The sequence below is a fragment of the Lepidochelys kempii genome, chromosome 2 (genome assembly GCF_965140285.1).
Source record: "Lepidochelys kempii isolate rLepKem1 chromosome 2, rLepKem1.hap1, whole genome shotgun sequence".
NCBI lineage: Eukaryota > Metazoa > Chordata > Testudines > Cheloniidae > Lepidochelys > Lepidochelys kempii.
The window spans coordinates 114,174,536-114,197,790 of record NC_136381.1 but is presented as its reverse complement, the minus strand read 5'-3'; the positions used below and the strand labels follow the sequence as shown (position 1 = coordinate 114,197,790).

The 23,255-nt window shown below is 39.3% G+C and overlaps 1 protein-coding gene across 1 annotated transcript in view; it reads left to right on the top strand.

Moving 5' to 3' along the window:
• TMEM170B (transmembrane protein 170B) overlaps positions 1–20,519 on the top strand; it is a 36,592-nt gene extending 16,073 nt beyond the window's left edge. The window contains exons 2-3 of the mRNA XM_073332056.2: positions 413–583; positions 6,889–20,519. Coding sequence (XP_073188157.1) covers positions 413–583; positions 6,889–7,019 — 302 coding nt within the window. The 3' untranslated portion in view covers positions 7,020–20,519. The remainder of the gene's footprint in view (positions 1–412; positions 584–6,888) is intronic.
• The last annotated feature ends 2,736 nt before the right edge of the window (positions 20,520–23,255 follow it).

The window sequence follows — 23,255 nt, the reverse complement described above, 5'->3', positions numbered from 1 at the left end:
TCATCAGATGTTTACCGTGGAAACTGCAGCAGACTTTATATACACACAGAAATCATGAAACAATACCTCCTCCCACCCCACTGTCCTGCTGGTAATAGCTTATCTAAAGTGATCAACAGGTGGGCCATTTCCAGCACAAATCCAGGTTTTCTCACCCTCCACCCCCCCACACAAATTCACTCTCCTGCTGGTGCTAGCCCATCCAAAGTGACAACTCTTTACATAATCAAGTCGGGCTATTTCCTGCATAGATCAAGGTTTTGATCATAGAAAAGTACTCCTTTTCTTTTTGCGAATACAGACTAACACGGCTGTTCCTCTGAAACCTGTCATTATAAAATACAGTATTTCTAAACGGCTTGCTTTATAATACATCAGAATATTAACTTTTATTTGACTGCTTTCTTTTCAGAGATGTGGTACTGGGTTTTCCTATGGGCTCTCTTCTCCTCTCTCTTTGTCCATGGTGCTGTGGGAGTGTTAATGTTTGTGATGCTGCAGAGGCATAGGCAGGGGAGACTAATCTCTGTCATTGTGGTCAGCATTGGATTTCTGGGTTCTGTATCTGGAGCAATGATAACCAGTAAGTCTATTTTGTTTTTACATATAGTTTTACATCTTATTTTTAAAAGAACGTTATTTCTTAGCTATTCTGATAACTGTTCGTACAAATTTGTTACCTTAATCATGTAGTTTTTCCTATGAGAATGTCAACTTGGTTGCTCCTTCTCCTGTGTGAAGATAAAGGCAGTACAGAACTGTCAGAGGAGCAGAGGACTCTTCAAATCTCTGTGTCCTCATATTTGCAAAACGAGGGGAGACCTCTGTTCTGGAAAGGGTGTAATTCCATTCTTCTTTACTGAGACTGGAAGCAACAGCTCTCCAGTCTCCTGGGGTTCTGTGATAAGTGTTTCTAGTTATTGGAAGGAAATCATGTATTCTTAGACTTTGTCTACGCTGCCACTTGAATGACACAACTTTTGTTGTTCACAGGTGCTTAAAAAGCCCCCCTTTTCCCCCGCGAAAGACACAAGTTTTGTGGCAGCAAGTGGTAGTGTAAACAACACAAACCCCACTCATGGGGAGTGGAAGTATTTTGTTGGCAAAAGTGCTGACAGACAGCATTTACACTGACAGACTTTTAGCGTCACGGTCTTGTCGCTAAAAGCTGTGTAGTGTAGACAAAACCTTAGTCTCACAATGGTTTCCTCTGTATTTGGCTTGCCACAGTGACTCTGCTGGTCTTGTCCTACTACCTGGTGGTTAGGCCACCAATAACCTCAATGTCTTGGATCCCCGCTTTGAACCAACTTATGCTCTGACAGGAAACAATTGTCCTGAAGGAGTTAGACCTCTGAGCAATCAGATGCAGACTAGACAGACGGGCACTTTTCTGACAATGTGGGAAATCCTCTCTTCAAAAGAAAAAACCTCTCCACTCACTCATCGCTCAATCCTTGGACCCAAATGAGGAACTAAGGCCTTGTTTTGTCTATGTGAGAATTGCATGGATATAACTAAAGCAGTTCAGAAATGATTTAGTTAAATTGGAGCAACCCCTTTTAAGTGAACCTCCTATTTTGTTTTGACTGCATTATTCATTTAGCTTAAGCCAATTACTCACCAACTTAAGCTAAATCAAAAAGGTTCTCTAAGCAAAATAAGAGTCTACACAAGGAGGTTGCACCAACTTGACTAAATCTGTTTCTAAACTGATTTAGTTATATGGATGACTTATCATGCAGACAAAGCCTAAGAGTTGGAGTAAAGCCCAAAAAAGCAAAGGGGTAGAAACTTGTATTTCATTCATTAAAACAATGCCCATGTACGGAATTTTCCCACACTAAAGTGAATTGGTTGAACAGAACCACAGTAGACTACAGGAGTAATTTCAACCAAGGAGTCATTAGTACCATCAGTGGGATGAGCTAAGTTAGATCTAGATCTCTTTGCAAACTGGATAAACTGAAGTCTAAAGGTTCTTGTTAAGGTGTAGGGACCATAAAACCTAGGCCATTGACTCCCTACTTCAGCTATAGGCAAAATGTCATCCCTATTCCTTTTTGTCCCATTCCACTCCCTCCAAGGATTGGTCAGGAAATCAGGTGAGAGAAAAAGAGTATGTTTCTGGCTTTATCACATTCCCTGGTACTCTGTAACAGCTTCAGCAACAGTTTTGTTCTTAAAAAGAAAAAAAGTACTTGTGGCACCTTAGAGACTAACAAATTTATTTGAGCATAAGCTTTCGTGAGCTACAGCTCACTTCATCGGATGCATACAGTGGAAAATATAGTGGGGAGATTTTATATACACAGAGAACATGAAACAATGGGTATTACCATACAGACTGTAACAAGAGTGATCAGGAGAGGTGAGCTATTACCAGCAGGAGAGTGGGGGGAAGGAAGGGAGAACCTTTTGTTGTGATAATCAAGGTGGGCCATTTCCTGCACTTCACAAGAACAACTGTAAAAGTACAAGCCTTTTAAATAGGGCTGTCAATTAACTGCAGTTAACTCAAGAGATTAACTCAAAACAAATTAACTCAATTAAAAAAATTAATTGCAATTAATCCAGATTTAATTGCCCTGTTAATAATAGCACTTTAAATTTATCATAAATAGGTTTGGATGTTTTTCTACATTTTCAAATATATTGGTTTCAATTACAACAGAGAATACCAAGTGTACAGTGCTCACTTCGTATTAATTTTAACTATTTGCACTGAAAAAAGATAAACAAAAGAAATAGTATTTTTCAGTTCACCTCATACAAGTACTGTAGTGCAAACTCTTTATCGTGAAAGTGCAATTTACAAATGTAGAATTTTTTTTTTTACATAACTGCACTCAAAAACAAAACAATGTAAAACTTTAGAGCCTACAAGTCCACCCAGTCCTACTTGTTTAGCCAATCGCTAAAGTTTGTTTACACTTACAGCAGATAATGCTGCCCACTTCTTATTTACCATGTCACCTGAAAGTGATAAAAGACATTCACATGGCACTTTTGAAGCTGGCATTGCAAGGAATTTATGTGCCAGATATGCTAAACATTTGCATGCTCCATCATGTTTCGACACTTAGATTGCACTATCTGTTTATCTTTTTTACGGTGCAAATAGTTGTAATAAAAATATTAAAGTGAGCACTCTACACTTTGTACTCTGCATTGTAATTGAAATCAATATATTTGAAAACGTAGAAAAACATCCAAAAATATTTATAAGAAATTTAAATTGGTATTCTGTTGTTGAACAGTGCGATTAAAATTGTGATCAATAGCAATTAATTTTTTAATCGTTTCACAGCCCTACTTTTAAAACATTCTCTTTCCCCAGGATACTCCCTGTCTCAGGCAAGAATGGGGTGTTTCAGGATGACCCTCTAACTTTGCTGTCCAGTAAAAGCAAAAGAATAAAGTCACATAAACTGTACACACTCTGTCCATACACTGGCAGTGATTCCTGATAGATATCTGCCACCCCATTCAGGAAGTTACTAGTTACCATAATTATTCCAAGCCTTTAGGTATCCGTGCCTTAAAGGGTATTTTCATTGCAGTTTACTTCCCAATCCAGAATTGCCTTTTTTTTTTTTTTTTAGAATGATCTAGATGGCTCTTACTGTGGGTCACACTTACATAAGGTGTTTTTTAATGTACTGCGATAGTTGAAGCTGGAGAGATATGGTACTGGGGTTGGAATTTAAAGACATTATGTTTTTTTTATTGGAACGGATTCACTTCCTTTATGCATAAAAGGAGGAGCAACCCAGTTGTTTGTCTGAGAGTTCTGTCTTGTGGAAAAACTTTATAACAAGTAGGCAAAATTTGTTTTTGTGTAAATAATGCACATTGCCATGTTTTTTGAATGTGCTGTACTCCTCAATCTTTCAGTGCATCATTTCCAAGGGCTGGCTTAGAACACTGCATCACTAGCTGCTAATCAAGATACTAGAGGAGCAAAATAATTTTATTAGCAGGTATTGTCTGTTTTGGCAAGTGGCAGAGAACACTGCTGCTTAACCTGCACAGCAGGCTGTAGTAAACTTGTTAAGATCAGCTATGGCCATGAAATGATTTTTTTCCCCTTCTTAATAGTTTACTGCATTGCAAATTGTGATGTGAATTGAGGTATTCCATCCTTTTCCTGTTTAGTATTGTACTTCAGCTAGGTTAAATTTAAAGTAATTATTTCCACGTGACAAGACCAACTTGAGTTTCCATTTTACATTTCACATCTCCTGCTTCTGTTGTGTTTTTGGGAAATGCAGAATAGCTTATTTAAATAAAGAAATTGTAATTTGACAAATGGGAAATCCTGTCCCACTAATTGGCAGGAAGTCCAGAATCTCTGTGCCAGGAGAAGGAATATTTGTTAACTGCACTACAACTAAATGTTGACAGAGCATGCAAGTTGTCTAATGGAATTTAATGTTTGTAGACAAGAAGCTGTAAGATATTGATTAAACAACATTGGACAATGTCATGCATATCTCTTTTCTTCTTGCCACAATGTTCTAGATGCAGGAATTTTTGATACATATATTCCTCAGATGTTGTTTTCTCTCTTTGCTCCCCTACTTATTTGCTGCTTACTTTTCTGTTTATTATGTTGGCAGACTTCAACCAGTGTGTTTTTTGGCTCCATTCCAATTTTCCTCTGTTTATAAAATGCAAATGCTGGACACACCCTAATTTGAATTTGACAAGAATAGATTAACCTCTCAAACTTTGGTAGTTTGAGAGACTTTTAACAGCAATGACTTTTTTTCATCTAAATATTGCAAGCCTTTCAAGAGCTCTTCAATCTCTGTCCCAACTATTAAGACACTAGAATTTGAGACCATTTTTTAGGAATGCTGTTTGTTAAAACCAAGCAGCTGGATTTCAGTTTGGGGTGCATTCACCAACAGAAATGCTCTCAAATGCAGGAAGAAGGGCTCTGTCTAAAGAATCTGTTTGATTTTGACAGTGAATAGGCAAGAAACATTTAGGAAAGAGTTTGTCCCAGGTGGTTGAAATAATATAAGCGTGGTATTTCTGGTGAGATACTGTAGATGGCAGCACAGAATAGTTTTTCTGAGAATAAAAAAAATCCCTTTTAACCTAACCAACCCCAGTAATACCTACATGGAGTGTATTGTTTTGAACACAGTACTTTGTGATTTGGAATAGCAGCATGCACTATGGTTGGTATGAAAACAAGATTTTCTGGTTTTAGAAGGTGCCAAATTAGATACATAATTAGACATGTTGAGCCTGAAAATCAGTTCAAAGTAGTGTTTTTCCTTAAAGTTAATATTCCTTGCTTCTGTTTACTTTGGCACACCATCCCATGATACATTGACCCTACAAAGGGCTCTTTTCATGTTTCAACTAAACCTGTCTTCATTAATGTCAAATAGTGTCCATATGTTCTCCCTACTTTCTGGAGCCTGAATAGGCTGTTTCTTTTCCTTGTGATCTTTAAGTACTGAACTGTAATAAAGTGGCATGTACATTTTCCATACTAAATGTGTACCATTCCACCAACCTTTTATTCCTTTAAGAAACTGCTTCTAATGCTGAAATAGGATGTGTTGCCCTCCATATGTTTTCTGAAGGCATGAAAAAGAAGGTGCACTGAAAATGGATTACTGTGATCCAGATCATGCTAGCACATGGGATAGCAAATAGAAAAATTAGTTGCTCTTAACAGAACTGTTGCAGGCTCTTATATTCTTCTACTGACAGACTGCAAAGGTACACTAAGCAGGACTGAGTTTCATTGTAACGGAAACATCTAGCACTATTTTGGAAGGCAAAGATTAAATGTTATACAGCAAAACCTAATGTTCCTGGTTCATAGCTTCATCACTGGTATAGCAGTGCATGTTATTCCCAACTGTTGTTCACTGCTAATAATGTCACTTTTACTCATATTACATCACTGGTGAATAAGACTGCATGATTTTATTCTTTGATCTTGATTTGTGAAATCTCACATACTGCATGTGATATTAGCAAGCTAGTAGCAGTCTGGTTAATTTACAGTATGGTATTCTATTTTTTTAGTGTACCAAGAACCTATCTTGGCCTCTTGGTGCTATACAGACTTTTGATGAAAGCCCCCATGCAGAAGTGCAAGAAAAATTATTTCCTCGCTGTTAAACATTATATAGAACATTATATTGATATTCTTTTTCATATATTCTGCTGAGTGATATTGCAACATTTACTAGTATTATGTTTTTTTATCTACCTCTAATACAACTCTTAAAGATTTTAGCACTGGTAAGTCAGAATGATACTGACTTGCTATGATGAAATTGAGTTTAGTCTCACTAAAAATAGTTTATGGGGAGGGGAACCCAGTTGAAATGTAGAACATTGTTGGGTGATATAAATATTTTACTGTATCTGAGCTTTGCAAAATTCAAATGTTTTTGATGGAGTGAATAAAACTATTATTTTCTTCATTATAAGCATTGTTATAAGGGGATACAAGTAGACTGTATCAGTTGGTAAATTTTCTTGGCAATTTTGCAAGGCTTCTTTACACAAAGATAAATAGTGTGAAAATGTCTGAGGAAACTGCAAAACTTAACAAATTACAAAAATAAGTACATAAAATGTATAAGTATTTGTTTGAAAGTTAGGAACATTTGTATATATGTGTGTAATTTCCTAGGTTTTTAAAAACTGCACTTCAGCTGGGAAACTATACTTAATGCCTATCATGACAGTGAGAGAAGTAAAGCAAATTGGTGTTAATAATTCTGCAGTAATAGTTTGATAACAGGTTTGCTAATAGAATATGTTGAGACCTGATATTAATCATCATAAGCCTCCGCTTTGACCTTTTGTTCGTGTAATAATTTCACATGTTTTTTCTTGTGATTCTAGGTGCAGCAGTAGCTGGAATTTACAGAGTAGCAGGGAAGAACATGGCTCCTTTGGAAGCACTGGTATTTGGAGTTGGACAGACAGTACTGACATTGATTATCTCATTTTCAAGGATTCTTGCTACACTTTGAGACTTCTGTGAAAACAGTCAGTTGATATAAGGAAACCTGTTGTCTGCAGAGAAGTTTCCTGAAAGTGGCTTCAGTGGCTGGCGGACATGGATTAGTGCAACAGGAAGAATATGGGACCTGAACTTCAAATCTAGAAGTTCAGTCAAGTGGGAAAGGACTGCCCTCTAGTGTCCACACTGTTTTACTACTGCTCTGCACCTTATGTGCCTCAGTCACAGGAAAGGTGCAATTAATGTATGTGAAGTTGTGAGATAAAGCACCTTGAAGAGCTGCCAATCAGGTTAACACTTGATGATGAGATCATTGTTCTTAACAGTGTTGAAATACAGGGACATTTCTGAAGAATAGGTACATGTGCCAAACTTGAAGTTTAATTTTTTAACTATTGATAGTGTGAACATTTGAAATTGTAGTAATAGAGGAGTGCTGTGAATATATTCCACATTAATTCAGGTAAACTAGTAAGGTACTTGCATTTGTTTAACTCAATCCTACTCAATGCTGAGTGTTACCCCATTCAGCATATGAAGTAACTACTTGTTTTTTTAACTGTACATGAGTATTACTGGGATATAGGACTGCAGCAGCTCTGTTCATAAAATTCATGTGGTTAGCACTATATGTAGGAGGACTTTAGTGAAGCAATTCTGTGAGGTTCACCACCTATAGAAAAGAGATTTTAATGGTTTTATTTCTACATACTTGGTATTTTATCAGTCCAAAAATCATCAAGCAGACTGTGAGTAGGGCAAACTAAGTACAATCTATTATGTATATTTACAAATGAAATTTAAATTATTCCTTTACTCATAAATTTTGTTTGAAATGTAGGTATTCATTAACCCTTCTGAAAAAGGTACTTGTGTTTATCTTCAAAGAAAGAAGTTGTTTCCAGTGTGATGTCAGAGAAGTTACTTGTTGCAATTAAATCTTCTTTTTAATGATATTTAAAAACCAGAACCAGTCTTTAATTCTGAAACATCTAATGTTTAAAACATGGTCTGATCTAGGCTTTGAAAGAGAATTAAAAAAACAAGTAAAGAAACAACAAAGAAAAAATTGAAAGGGATTTTAAGAAATATTTTATGTTTGGTACATGATTGTTCCAGTATTCTGCTGAACAAAAATGGTAAATTTAATGTTAAGATCTGGTCTATCAGTATCAAAACTGGAACAATAGTGCGATGCATGAACTTCCTCATTTCTGAACACATTTTATCCTATGTGGAGTTTTCAGATATTTAGCTTTCAGTAGACTTGTGTTCTTTCTACTTTAAAAGGAACAGTGGTAATATGCATGTAAAATGCACATATAAAATGGTTCAAAGTGAATAGAAATTTTAAAATATTACAGGAGTGCAGAATTCAGAAGGGCAAGAAGGTCTGTGTGAGGAAAGAGGGAATCATTCATATCCTGCTTCAGTGGAGTACTTTACAACAGTTGAATAAATGTGTGCATAGAGAGGGAGGGCTTATGCACCAAAGGTGTTGCTGTCATGATGTCCAAGATTATTCCAGGCCTGTTGAAACAGTAGTATTTGCAGCACTATCAAAAGGACACTGTCACAATGGTTACTTAAAAATCACTTTGCTCACTGCTTCAAAATACAATAAATTAAAATCTGATTTTACCATTTTTCCTCCATAAACATTAGTTTATCAGTTATTATTCGTAATTGGTAGGCTGCTGCTATCTGTAGATAATTATTTAAATTTTTCTCAATAACTTAATTTATGAAAAATAATTGATTGCAGATAGTCAACTCACTGACTTAAAAAAAAAACTTAGTATAAATAAAATAACTGAAGTTATGTTCTTTCTAATTTAATGTGCCTTGGAGAGAGAGATTTTAGGGGAAGGAATTTAAATAATTTTACTGTCCTCTTACTGCTTGTTCTCTTGTTGCTTTTACTAACAGATTTGGTTATCTGATGCAATGGTTTAATCAACAGAAGTACTGGGAGGAGTAATGAATTCTTATGACGTGACAAACTATGGAACCACGTTTTGTCTGGATCTAAAAATTCCTTTCCTAAAACATAGTCTTCGGTAACTTGAATAATTTCAAGACTTCTTAACTTTCACTAGAAAGCTGCATCTTAGATTTCAGATTTTTTTGCACATCTAACTAACTTGCTGTTCTATTCATAACGTTGTTTTATGACAATTTAACATCTTCAGTCTCACCGTATTAAGCCAATGACTACAAAAGACACCATTACTCTTCAGTCTCACCGTATTAAGCCAATGACTACAAAAGACACCATTACTAAGTTCAGAAGTTTGAATGAAAATTAAAATTTCATTGAATGGTAAACTGTGCTTTTCACCTCAATTGAGGTGCCAGTGAAGTGTTTGCTAATGTGTGCCACCTTATGATATAGGTCAGCATTTTTCAGAGGAGGAAACCTCTGCAATATTAGGACCAGCTGTTGAATGATCTTTAGCTCAAGCATGTATTAGGTTTAAAAAATATATACGTTGCATACAGAATTGTCACTCTCTAAAATATGGTCTGAGTTGCTTAGTTGTCTATGTGTACTATATGGTATTAATGTTTAGCAACAGTAGGCAGTCAATGTCCAAGTGGCTCACCAAATGTCAATAGGACAAAACTATCAACTCTGAGGAAGAATTCTTAACTGCTCTCCTTTATGGGGGAGATATGAGGATGACTAGCTTGTCACAAAGTACAGTATTAACTTATTGCCTTTCCACATTAAAATATAGTATTTGAATGAACAAGCAGTTACCAGTGGTGAAAACATCTTCAGTAGCCTTATGCCTTTGAAAGAAATAGATCAGTTTCAGCCCTGAAGTTTTATTCCATTGACTGCTTTTGGGAGTTAGATGGCTGTTACACTCTTGGGCCCTTATTATAAAAAATGGTAATAGTCTAAATGTATACACGTAATAACCGGGAATGGTCTTTTTATAATCCATTTTGTGAAAAATATATTTTAGAATTTGCGCATGCTAGTAATTCACACAACATCTCAGAGTAAATTTCTTGGGACAGTGTTATTTCTTTTATTGTAATAGTACTGTGCAGTATTTCAAGACCAAGGCATCTTTTATATGAATGGCCCTAAATGGATACGCTTGATGGTTATTATTCACTACAGTAGTGTAGAAGTGCAATATATCTACACAATTCTGGTCTTTGGAAGAATGGCAGTGTGGTAATTGATGTGAAGAAACTTCAACCACTTGTAACTTTAAGATAGAAGCTCTTTTGGTTTTTCAAGATTTAAATACCAGCTCACTCTAATTATTAGCTATGCATCACTATAAAAAAAGAAGAATTCTGTTTTCAGATAGCTAGAACAGCTGTATTATATGAAGAAAATATTACAGATCTTTTTAATTTTTGGTGATAATCTTCTTATGTTTATTGAACTGATCTCTATGTACCATGGTTAGCAATGTAATTCTGGGCATACTCCTCAGTTGTTTACAGCAACAAATGACAGTAGTTAAACCAGTTTTAATGTACGAACACGGGGACCAAAGAGTGATTTATACTTCTGTCTTTATCTGTAATGTTACATAGCAGTATAAATATATTTCTAATGTTCATTGAATTGTGATTGTTTTAATCTAAGGGAAATAATGATTCTTTTAGTTTTGCACTTTGCTATTCATTTGTTCTGTTTTTTTGTTTTTGTATGATCAGTTGATTTTTATTTTAATTACATGTCTTTTTTGTTGTACATAGTACCATCTAGTAAATAGCTTTTTGTATAATAACTGTTTAGAAAATCTGTCCTTATGTTTGTAAACTTCTTTTTCACTTGCATGTGTGTTTTGACATTTCATTCACTGAGCATATTTTAATATGCCTTTAATACATTAAAACGTAATATTGCATCATTAATGTATTAGCTTTATGGCGCTGTACATGGTCATCCAAAGTAGTTCATTATAATCACACCCTATAGCAAGATGATCAGGAAAAAGACTTGAAGTTTTGCTCTTGAGATGTGGTAGTATTCTGGGTTGTAATTAAGGATGGGTGAATCTCGCTTTAGGTAAAATAAATGGACCAAATTGCACCATAACTCAGAAAATGATACACTCACTCTATCAGGTTTTGTTCAATTGCTGTGCTCACTTTGGAAGTGGAAATAAAGAGAACCTGTTATGGTATTTTTGTCATGGCCAAAATTAGGAAGACAATTGTTATGAGGCTTGCAGCCTGAATTTTTCAGACCAAGGTACTTGAGGTAAGGAGAAATCTCAGTGTGCTTATCCAAACTACAGTGGTATTGTGTGTGTGTGTGTGTGTGAGATAACTAGTAAGAGTTGTGAGGCACTGGGTGTTTTCTATGCATTAATGATCTAACCAGCCATTAAACCCCAGCTAATCTCTTCGGCCTTTATTGTAGCTGTTAAATACATGTAAAGATTTTGTTTAAACTGCTGCATCTTTAGAGTAGTTGTTTTTGTCTCCCCCCCCTCCCCCCGTTTCTGCATATAGTATCTGTTACCCATGAAACATGTTACTGTGTTTGGCAATCAGTTCTTTTCTAGGGAACACGTGACCTATATTTTAAGAACCTTAAATTCATTTGCTGAGTTGCAATGATTTTTGGAACATTTAAAAGGCCCCTGCAATTCTCCCGTCTCTGATTTTTTTTCTCCCCCCCCCCCCCCCCCCCCCGAGCAGGACAACTTTTTGTTAATTTTTTTAGCTATTTGATGGTCAAAGGCAGATTAGGCAGGGACAACTTTCATATTCTCTTCCCCTGGCCTCCTATGGCAATGTTTCTCAAATACAGCCACTAGTGGGTTTTCTTGCGGCCACAGCCTTCTGGGCTGTAGATGGGTGGGCGAAGTAGCGCATCCTCCACCTTCCTTTCACTGTTTCTCTTGGATGCACTGCCTTGGTGTTTGGTTGCTGGGGCCTCCACCTGGAGTCAGCTGAGGCACAATGCTGTAGGAGCAGGCAGATGGTGAGTTCTTTTCCTTCCCAGGGGTGGTAGGGCTCAGGCTTTGAGCTTCAGTGCTGTGGTGGTGGGGCAGCAGGCTCTGGCCATGGGGCTTTGGACTCCAGCTCCGGGCTCTGGCTGCGCAGTCACAGGCCTGCTCCAGCCACACGGTTTCAGGCTCTGTCCCCGGGCCCCATGACTTTTGGCTCTGGTTCAGGCTCAAGCCCCCCACTGCCTCCCCCAGCCACCCACCCCCATCTTGCCTGGCACCCACTCCCTCCCCAACTCTCCATCCAGGGCTTAATTTGTCCCCAGGCTTGCCAGGGCTGAGTAAGTCTGCTGTGAAAAGTGGTATTTGTATGTTTGTTAATATCACTTTTAGCAACAGACTTACTAGCTAGCAATAAATAAATTACAATGATTTGGACATGTATATATGCATATTTATTTTGTTTTCCTAAAGATAATTCAATATTTTAGGAAAAGTGAGAGCAGCCACCAGTAAGAATTGTGCCTCCTCCACCGTCATGCCTCTTCCTCCTAATATGGGGGATGATTTCAAACAATTCCAGGACCTACTTAAAAGGGTAGCAAGTTCACTGGACATCTCTCTGGAAGAGGTCCAGGTGATACAGCACAAACTAGTGGACATTTTGAATACATCCTCTTCTTTCAAAATTGCTTTACCTATGAACAATGCAATAATGGAACCTGTCAAGACCATTTGTCAGACCCCTGCAACTGCTCCTCCAACCTGCAAGAAGGCTTGACAAAAAATATTATGTGCCAGTGAAAGGCACAGACTTCCTCTTCTCCCATATGGCACTCAAATCACTGGTGGTTGACGCATTCCATGAATGTGACAGGCAACAGCAGCCCAAGCACACACCTTATGATAAGGACTGGAAAAGGCTTGACCTTTTCAGCCACAGGGTTTACTCTTTGGCTACACTACATCTCCGGATAGCCAATTATGAGACCTTGCTGGCAAAATATGATTACAACTACTACTACACAGTTTTCTGAATTTATTGACTTTATTTCCAAAGATAAGAACAATTTTCAGGAGTTTTATCAGGGACAACTCTTCTCTGGAACAGCCCTCCAAGCTGCATTGTTACTATGCCCCTCAGCGTTACAGCCATGCTCCGTATTCACAGCAACACCGGCATATGAGAGTCAGAGGCCATTGAGAAGATGACAGCCTATTTTTTCAGCAGCAGCGTCGCAGCCATAGACATCCAGGCAACAAATTTGAAGCTTTTGTTGAGGGCCCAAGAGCTCCATGTCTTTCTGTGCTGAAGACGTCTACTCTCTCCTGACCTTTCAGAGATCGCCTAGTTCCATTTTATCCAATCTAGAAAACGATCACATCTGACAGATGGGTGCTAGAAATCATACAACTGGTTACTCCAGCCCCTTTCTTTTCAAACCCCTTATTCACCATCCCTCCCATCCCTGTTCAGGGACCCCTCTCATGAGCATCTACTGTGTCAAGAGGTAATCCATCTCATAAATCTAGGAGCAGTAGAACCTGTTCCAACAAGACACAGAGAGAGGGGATTTTTATTCCCACTATTTTCTCATAAAGAAAAAGTTGGGTGGGTGGAGACCCATACTTGATCTACGGTGACTCAACAAGTTCGTGAAGACACAGCACTTCAAAATGGTCACCCTAGGCACCATAATTCCAGCACTAGAAAGAGTGGATTGGTTCTCGGCCCTCGACCTCCAGGATGCGTATTTTCATATAACAATCCATCCCTCACTTTGGAGGTTTCTCTGATTTACTTTTGGACAGGAACATTTCCAATACAAGGTTCTTCCTTTTGACCTATCCAATGCCCCTCAAGTTTTTTCAAATGTACTAGCAGTGGTTGCTGCCTACCTCAGCAGAAACGGAATCATGATAATCTCGAACTTGGACGACTGTCTGCTGAAAGCACCAACACGGCAAGCAGTGTTACAAGCCGCCAAACAGATGGTGACCCTCTTCACGAGATTAGGACTCCAAATAAATGCACAAAAGTCCACTCTAATACTAGTGCAAGAGTTGGAGTTCATTGGGGCCCATCTCAGTTCTCCCAAGGTGTAGCCAGACAGCCAGCCCCCCCCCCTCTCAGACCAGCATTGCTGGAAACACAGGAGGAAGCAGGAACAGGGCACTTAACATATATTCCAGCACAGCCTTTGAAGCTGTGAAAGCACAGGTGTGCTGCTACAATGTGCCTCTGGGAACAGATACAACGATTAAGCTCACAGCAGGCAGAGGCCCTGTGACAGACATGGCTGTTAGCCCCTACTAAATAGCGTGATGCACCACACACACCAACATCCTAGTTGGGAAAATATTTACCCTGATAAAAGAAATGTCCAGTAGTCGAAACTTATTGTTTCTCTCCTTTGCAAGTGTAAACTACTCTTGTGAAAGCTGGCGTCACCCCGACAGACCAGCCTCAATTTGGCATAAGAAAGGAGAAAGAGAATAAAGGAGTACAGAGGTATAAGTAGGGGACCTACAGCACCATGATTTTTGAGTGCTTTCACTATCTATCTGCTGGTCAGATAAGTGACAGCCTCCCAAGTCTTCTGCAGCTAAGAGGGTCCCTACGCCTTGTCCCTTATTCGTCTTTCCGTGGAATTGAGTGACCGATCCTGGCTTGGCACCGCTGGAATCGAGAGATGCAAGGAGGGTAAGAAGCACCCACACCTGATCTCCTATCTTTAGTGTACACATATTTTGAAATAGAGCTCTATACTTTGTTTTCTTTCTTTGGGATTGTGGCTTCAGTTTTGTAACTTGTTTGTGTGTGTAACATCTCTACATTTAAATAAGTAGGCACTAGCAATTTTGTAACCACATGATTAGAATCTAGCTTAATAAATTTTTGGTAACCATTTATGCATAAGCCTGACTTGTTTTCTCTGGTTTACTGTAAAGCAGCCAACACAATTAAAGAACCTCAGCCGTTTTGGCTCTAAAGCCTGGCCATTAGGTGAGAGTACTAAGAGCCTAGCGTTGAGTTGTGCCGCCTCCACGGGGCAAACTCTTGGGGCACCTGTCAGTCAATCCTGGCTGCCTGCTGCGAAGGAGCTCTGAGCTCTAGCAGTTAAAGTCACGGGTGTGGAGAGGCTCTTAGTGCTGCCATTGGGGCACCTGTCAGTCAGTATTGACTGCCCGCTGCGAAGGAGCTCTGAGCTCTAGCAGTTAAAGTCACGGGTGGTTAGGACCTTGGGGCATCCGTCAGCCTAGCCCGGGCTGCCTGCCGCGAAGGGACAGTGCGTCCTAGCGGTTAAAGTCACGGGTGGTATAAACGGGCATAGCTGGCACCTCACCAAACATCCTTGGCCGTCGGCTAACACAAGGCCATAGCCTCTCTACGAAGGCAACGTTTTCTCACTCTAATCAACCTCATATCCACGACATGAAACAGTCCACGGGTATCTGACAGGACTTGCCTGCAACTTCTTGGCCACATGGTTGCCGTGACCTTCGTCATCAGATGCACAAGATTACACGTGTTGCCTGCAAGCGTGGCTCCGTTTAAACTATGTCCCACACAGACACAGCATAAACATCGACCTCTTGCTTTCCTTAACAACGTATTTATCATGGGCATCTGTAGGGCTGTAACCTGCGCTTCAGCCCATACTTTTACGCAGCATTACTCATTAGAGCAAGAGGCAACATCTGATGCCTCTTTCAGACTCACTGTGCTGTCTTCTGTCATGACTTCAACTCCGAAGCCCCCTTCTTCCACCAGAGGGTACTGCTCCAAAGTCACCTAAAGCAGAGCACCCATAGGCACAGCACTTGAAGAAGAAGAGAAAGTTACTCACCTTGTTGTAGGTTCTTCGAGATGTGTGTCCCTGTAGGTGCTCCACTACCCTCCCTCCTCACCTCTGCTTCAGAGTTTATCACTTAATCTCTGCAGTAGAAAAGGAACTGAGGGGGTGTTGGTCACACAGCGCCAGTTAACTGCCTGAGGTGGTACGAGACGGGGACCGCGCATGTGCGATCCAGCCGGGCACTGCTACCACAAATCTCCGATTACAAGTGCAAGGGCACCCAAAGACCTAAAGTGGAGTACCCATAGAGAGACACATCTCAAAGAACCTACATTCCTGCACAAGGTGAGTAACTTTCTGATCCTGGCAGTCTGGATCCCTGTCAGCTTTGCTCCCTGCTCCAGGCAAGCTCTGCACAGCAGCGAGGAGGAGCAAAAGCTGGAGCCACCACTCGGGGAGGCTGCAGGGAAATTTTGGGGCTGGCTCCCACTTGCCACCCTGACAGTGCGCATGCTGCCCAGGTGCCCTTGCACATGTAGGCCCAGAGGGGGCCAGAGAGTAGAGCGGATACCAAGAGGGCTAAGGACGTTGCTCCCAGGAACTCTGGAATACATCTGGAGGACTTCTGGAACCTGAGTCAAGTCAGGGGCCGCATACACATGGGAAAGCAATAGGATTTGGACACACAGTCGCAGCTTAATATGGGCTCGGACCCTCCAGCCCTGCAGGGTCCTGGAGCCCTAGGTTTGAGCCCTACGTGATTGGGGTGTGGATGCCAGGGGGACTTACGTTGCTTACATGGCCTTAGGTTGCTGTGTAGACATACCCCTAGTGGCTCAACATGCAGAGCAGAAGCCTCAGTCCTGCAGCTGCTCAGCCTGTAATTCTGGGGCAGGTTTCAGACCTATCCCCTTCCCCAATCTCTGACTGCAGAGTATTGGAGAGGAGATGCCTGATGAGCAGGAACCTCACTTCACCACACTCAAGTCTTCAGGAACTTGTCAGATGCAAAATAGAGGGGAAGGAGAGAGCACCCCAGAAAATTTCAAATTGGAGGGAAGAGGAATAATTTTGAACTGTTTAAAGGGACTCTTAACTTGAATTGTCTCAAAAATTGATTCATATTTTAAATTCCAGTTTCTGTAGAACAACTTAAATAACGCGTCCTGATTATTTAAAATTTCTTTTATAAGAATTTTTCTTCTCCCCTGTTTATAAAGGTATGTTAAAGGTGAAACTGATTATATGCAGTGCTGTCAAATAGACATTGAGTAAAATATTTTTTCACAAACTTTGAATTACAGTAATCTTATATGTAACTAACAGGCACAGAATTTTCAGACAAACTTTGTTTTCAAGTTACCTTATTTTAAAATTGGGATTATTTGTTTTCACTACTGATATACTTAACAATCTCCATTGTGTCAGCAGTTGAAAGAAACTGACACAAACCCTATTCCCTTCCACATACATTTGTGAAGGTGGAAGTTTCCATGCAGACAAAAATATTAGATCCTTATACTCACAATAAGATTAAGACTTGCTCTCAATTCTTCCATGTAGCTGATGTATTGGTAGTATTTCTCCTGGGCACCCCCTTGCCTCTTAACCATTTTTTGTGTAGTCTCTTCTCTTTTTTATGGACTACATTTAAGGAACTAAAAATTAGTTGTTGACGCTCTTGGACAGTAGGTCTATTTCTAGCTTTCAAATTCACCACCTAAAATTAACTTTTGGGATATCCTCACATAGCCTAATTTAACACATCATTCCATTAGTTTAGCAGGGGCATTTCAAATAATGACTTGCTAAGGAAATATTCTGCATTGCAATTGAAAGGAATCAGTTTTATAATCCCCTCTTCACATATCTGACAACCATTTCTTTCTACTGTAGGAGTTGGTTTTGTTGTATGTATACTTGAAACTTGAAGTTATAGTTGTAATTACAGTCCAAAATAATATCTGTAGCTAAACCATCTGATCCATCATATGTTGGAGCTTTGACCAGTCTTCTGATTTTGGACTTGTAGATTCTAGTTTAAAATAAATACAGAAGGTAAGACAAGTGTCCATGAGCTGCTTGAGTATTCTGTTAAATGGAACTGTACATATTTCACTGACATTCCAAAAATAAACAATATTGTGAATTTAAATCCCAAAAGTGATCATTTAAAAAAATGCATCAACTCATCATCCACAGCAAGCAGATCTCCTGAGTAAAATTCACTCTAATATAGTGGCCAGCACAAGGTCAATGCACTGCTGAAATCCCCCTTTATGCCCTCAAAGTACAGCTTAAGTGGGCCTTCGGTGGTACATAGGCCTTGCGCTAGCCTCTGTGGATGGGTGTATTTTACCCTGTTTTGTTTACTCGAGTGACAAAGCTCTTGTTACCTTTTCACTCTTGACAGAGGTAGAGACCCAACACAGCTGTGTGAAAACAAGCTAGTTTCTATTCAATCTTGCCTGCCAACAAATTTTTTAAAGTAAATTCCATTTGGTTCCGTGCATTGTAACTGCAGACCGTGGCCTGCAGAATCCTTACTACCTACTTACGGTGATTCGTGAACCAGAAAGACCATGGCTTGATTCCAGACTGTAAAAGTTGAAGCAGTTAAAGCCATCCTTATGCTTAGTTTACATGAAAGTTTAATATGTAGTGTAATTAAAAGAGATGCAACATCAGACCCCGCAGTGCTATTTTACTTCAAAGTAATTTCCAACTACAGCAGAGCTAAAAGTAATTGATTTTAGAGTAGAAGTATGTGAGGATATCTACAGAAATATTCCTCTTACAAGAAGTTTTTCACCTCAAATGTTCATCTTTCAATTCCATGATCTATTACACTGAAAAAAATCTATCAGAAGTAGGAAAATTTGTTTATATTTGAGATTAAATCACTAAAACTGCATGAATGTTAACTATTCCCTTTATCAGTAATCAAAATGAATCAGCATTTGCTCTTCCAGCTTCTATTATGAGCTGGGGAAACTAATCTATAAGCCAAACTAAATAACTAACATTTTTTTCAATAAACGCTGAAGATTAACTGAATAAGTAATTATTGACTGATCTAAATAAAGCCATTTTTCTCTGAAAGCTAGCCCCTTAGCTTGATACTGGTAATTTAGTTATTGTCTTAAATAATGTCATCTGTTTTCAGAGGAATGTTGGTAAGAATGGTTAGGTTGACAGGTGTTTGTTCTTCCCATTTAAAAACTGTGTAAACTATATAAGTTGTATATATTGATATAGTAAAAATCAAACTACAAGTTAAAAAATGCTTAACATTTCTCTTGACCTATGAAAGTACATTGATTGTGTACATTTCTGGTAATCCTCAGAGCAGGGATAGTCAAAAGGCGGACCATAGGCCAAATCCAGAATGCCAGGTGCTTTTGAATGGACCACAAAATATTTTTATTTACTTACTATGATTGTTGTTTTTTTTATTTTCTCTGGAATGTGGACCTTGACTAAGAAATTTGAACTTTTGACAAAAAATAATTGACTACCCCTGCCTTAGAGTTTTAGTTGCAACAATACAGTCTATGAAGGCCGGAACTTTTAAGTTTTTTTTTAAAAAATATTTAAGAATCCAGTAGAGACTCTTCAAAAGAACCATTAGGGCTAAGCTAGTTCCCACCATATGTGAACATCTTGAATCAGCTGAAAAAAATCAGACATCACTTGGCCCTTATGTAATCAGATAAAAGGGAGAAGAATAGGATTTCTGAGAGGATTAATAAAATTAAAAATCTAGTCTTAATAGTCATTGCAGTAGCAAGCTGATAAAGATCGATTTGGATTGAATTTATTTTGGCTTTTGGTCAACCATGATTTAAATAATAATGTTCAATTATAGGAAACCTAGTAGATGCAGCTTCTCCAGGCATTAGAAAAATGGAGGTGGAGAAAGTGTTATGTGATTCCTAGTCTATAGTATGTTCCTCTTTTAGAAATAAAGGCCAGATTCTCAGATGACACAAACTTACATTAGCTGAAAATTTGCCCTGAGGTTTATTGTAAAGCTTAAAGATAGCAAGAATAGTGAGAGTTGAGAGGTAATTTAATTGAGAAATTATTCATATTACGTTGTGTGAAACAGTATGTTTAAAGTTAGTTATATCTGTATGTACTGCATGTTATATAATAGTTTAGCTCTAATTTAAGATTAAAATACTTCCATGGATGATACCTAACAATCTGTAAATATTGTATACTTTTAAAATTTTTATAAAAGCAACTTTTTTATTTCCGTATTTGTGTATAAACCTTACTATGAACCTACAATAATTTCTTGACTATAAAAGTTTTGCAGTTAATCTTCTGTATTTTAATTGCAGTAATGATCTTAGTATAGCCATACAAATGTTTTTTCTCTGTTTCTCACAGCACATTCACCTCTCATTTTCTTCAAAGGGTAGCAATAAAAGTTGGCATATTACTTTAGATTAAAGCAAATTTTTCTGCACATATTTCCACTCCATTGCTTCAGCTACAAAGCAGTGATGCACAATTGACATTGCCCTGTCTAGTCATAAGATTTCAGGGGGTCTTTATGCAGTTTTCATCTTTGTAACATACTGGAGGAAATCTTTGGTAATGATCTATATACAGTAACTTACAAATTAACCCAGTATGTAGACAGTACTCATTGTACAGATTTATTTGATTAAACATTGGTTAAAAAAAAATACAAATCCCCAAGCCAGTATTTTAATAATGTTCTGTAACCTGTTTCATGCACTTATAAATAAATTGATCTTAAAGCTGTATGTATTGCCATTTTCTTTGTGTAATAGCATGCCTGTACAAAGGTTGACAATCAACAATATAAAGGGATCAAAGCCAAAATAATCACTTAAATTTGATATCAATCTGTGGTGCGTATTCTTCCAGACGCTTGATGTTCTGCTACTTCATGTATTTGATTTCTGCTCTGTAGCTGCACAGTAACCTCTGCATGAATTATGTCATCACTACATTTAAATGTTGTTGTGACTGAGTGCAAGTTATGTTCTGATTCAGCTTCTCTAATCAAATGTTCATGAACATGCTTTCTGTACATGGAATTGTCAGTTTCTAAACTCTAATGATACTGATCAAATTTGCACATCCAAGTACAAATAATTGTGTATTGTTTGCCAATGACTAGCTGGACCCACAGATGGCTGCATGCACATAAACAGTATGACAAGAAATATTTTGTGTGTACACACACACACACACACACACACAACTAATATTCTCACAGCAAATAAGTTAATAGTGCAAGTTGATCACTTAATTTGGTTAATAACATAGCAAAAGCATCCTGACTGGTTGTTAATTTAGGTTATTTAATAATTAAATCACATAGTGTTTAAATATGTGCTGCAAAGAGCTGAAGGAAATAAATTAAAAAAGCCACTTGTGGCTCATGAGCCGCAGCCTGAGTATCACTGCACAATATGAAAGCTGGGTTATTCTTCAAGTGCTCGTCCCTATTTGTGTTCCACTGTGGGTACACATGCCTTTATCTGAGACCAGCAAATTCTTCCAAGTAATGTCCATTGGTCCACACCTGCACCCCCACTCTCTTCATTCCACACAGAATATAAGGGTGGGGTGGATCAACCACCTCTCCAGGTTCTCCTTACCCATTGCATTGCCAGAGAATTCTCCACTGTTCTCCAGAGCGGATCCTTCTCTTCTGTAAATATTCAGGTTATTTGTCAGTTCATGTTTTATAGTTCCCTAGTAAGCGTTAGAATCCCCTGGCTGGGGAACGCACCTTGTCTCCCAGTGCAGGTCTTAGATTATGCCCAGCACACCGGTCTTCAAAAACTGAAACTCCTGCCCCCGCTCATTTTCAGTCAGCAACAGCCACCAGCACTGCCTCTTCCTGCCTCCTTGAAGCTCAGATCTCTGCTAAGTGAAGTATCTGTTGCTCCAGTGGAATGTGGCAGGTGCAAGAACTTCAACTTCAGAAGCACCTTTTGGAGTGTGCAATGAGGTCCCAGTCAGATCCAGACCAGGGAGACTCCTGCTGCACATTGGCTAGAATCCACAAGGAGCATGCCCCCTAGTACTATGTCCAACTTGAGGGCAGAGGAAAGGACCCTTTGGCTAGGCCCCTTCTTGAGAATAAGGGACACACACTCCAAACATAAAAGCAGATTCCCTCCTAGACCCTTTAAAAGGAGAGGTCCTGTCCTGACCTACTTCCAAGTCAGGTGAGCCTTCACGCCCAAGCTACATAGACACATTCAAAAGAATCATAGGAGCAAGGCAGCTTTGGTACCAGCCTCCACATCAACTTCAACATCTACTGTGGTGTCCTCTAGAACACTAGGACATGAAGCATCGGGCACTACCAGTATCGTCAAAAACCAAGAGGTCAGAGACATTCATTCACTAGCAGTACCATCATGGCCTCATAAGGAACCACTGCCTACACCTTTTTTTCTGGACCAGAGCCTTCTCCGGTGGAACATTGTGACGATGCAATCTTTGAAGGTGCCAGTGACTTATACCACTCTGGAGAATACTGTTGTCCTCCTGAACCTACATGTTCCCTTGTTTATGGGAGACTGATCCTTACCAGAGAGATACAAATGGTTGTGAGAATCCAGGACTCTGGAAGAAGTATATCCTCCGTCCCATTCATTAGCCACAATTTCCTCTCAGTGGAACCAATGGCGCTGCTGCTGGAGCTATATCTGACCTTTTCTCATCTTTGGGAGAGTCGGATATACCAGTGGAACCAGCTTCTCCACCCAGGGAATTCAGCCCAGACAGAATCTCCTGGAACTAGTCTCAGCCACACAGACAGGAGCTTTCTCCTTGGGACCAATGGTACCCAGTGCCTTGGGGATCACTACAATCTGCCTTTGACCCCTCATACTGGCCTTATTTACTTATATACTGGCAAGAGGACCCTTACACACGTTACCCAGAGTCCATCCATTCCAGCAGGGAGTCTTTCCTCCACAGGATCAGTCTAAATACCCTGACCCAATGCAAGAAGGGGAAGACAAGCCAGATCCCCTGGTGGCACTGGTTCCAACAGGGGTTTTGTCCTTGTCACCCATTTAGGTGGTTGCTTCAGTCTCTCTCTCTCTCTCTCCCCCTCCCCCCTAATGATCACAAACAGTTTCAAGAGCTGTTCCAGAAAGTGGCAAAAGATCTTAGTCTACTTAGAGGAGGTCCAGGATTCTTAGCATAAGCTCCTAGATATCTTGCTGCCTACAAGCTCCAATTGGGTTGTACTCCTGGTAAATGAGCCATACTAGAACTGGGATCAAAGCCTGGTTGTGGGCATCCAGACATAGTGGTCAGAGCCAGCGTCCACAATCGGGAGCTGAGTGTCAGGCTGGGTCAGGATACCAAGGGGTCAGAAGCAGGAGACAAACTGGAGATCAGAACCACACATCAGAGGTCAGGAGCCAAGCCAGGTCAGTATGTCAGGAAGTCAAGTAAGGGGAGCAGGGGTCACAAGGTACACAGTCCAGAGCAGAGTGGATCCTA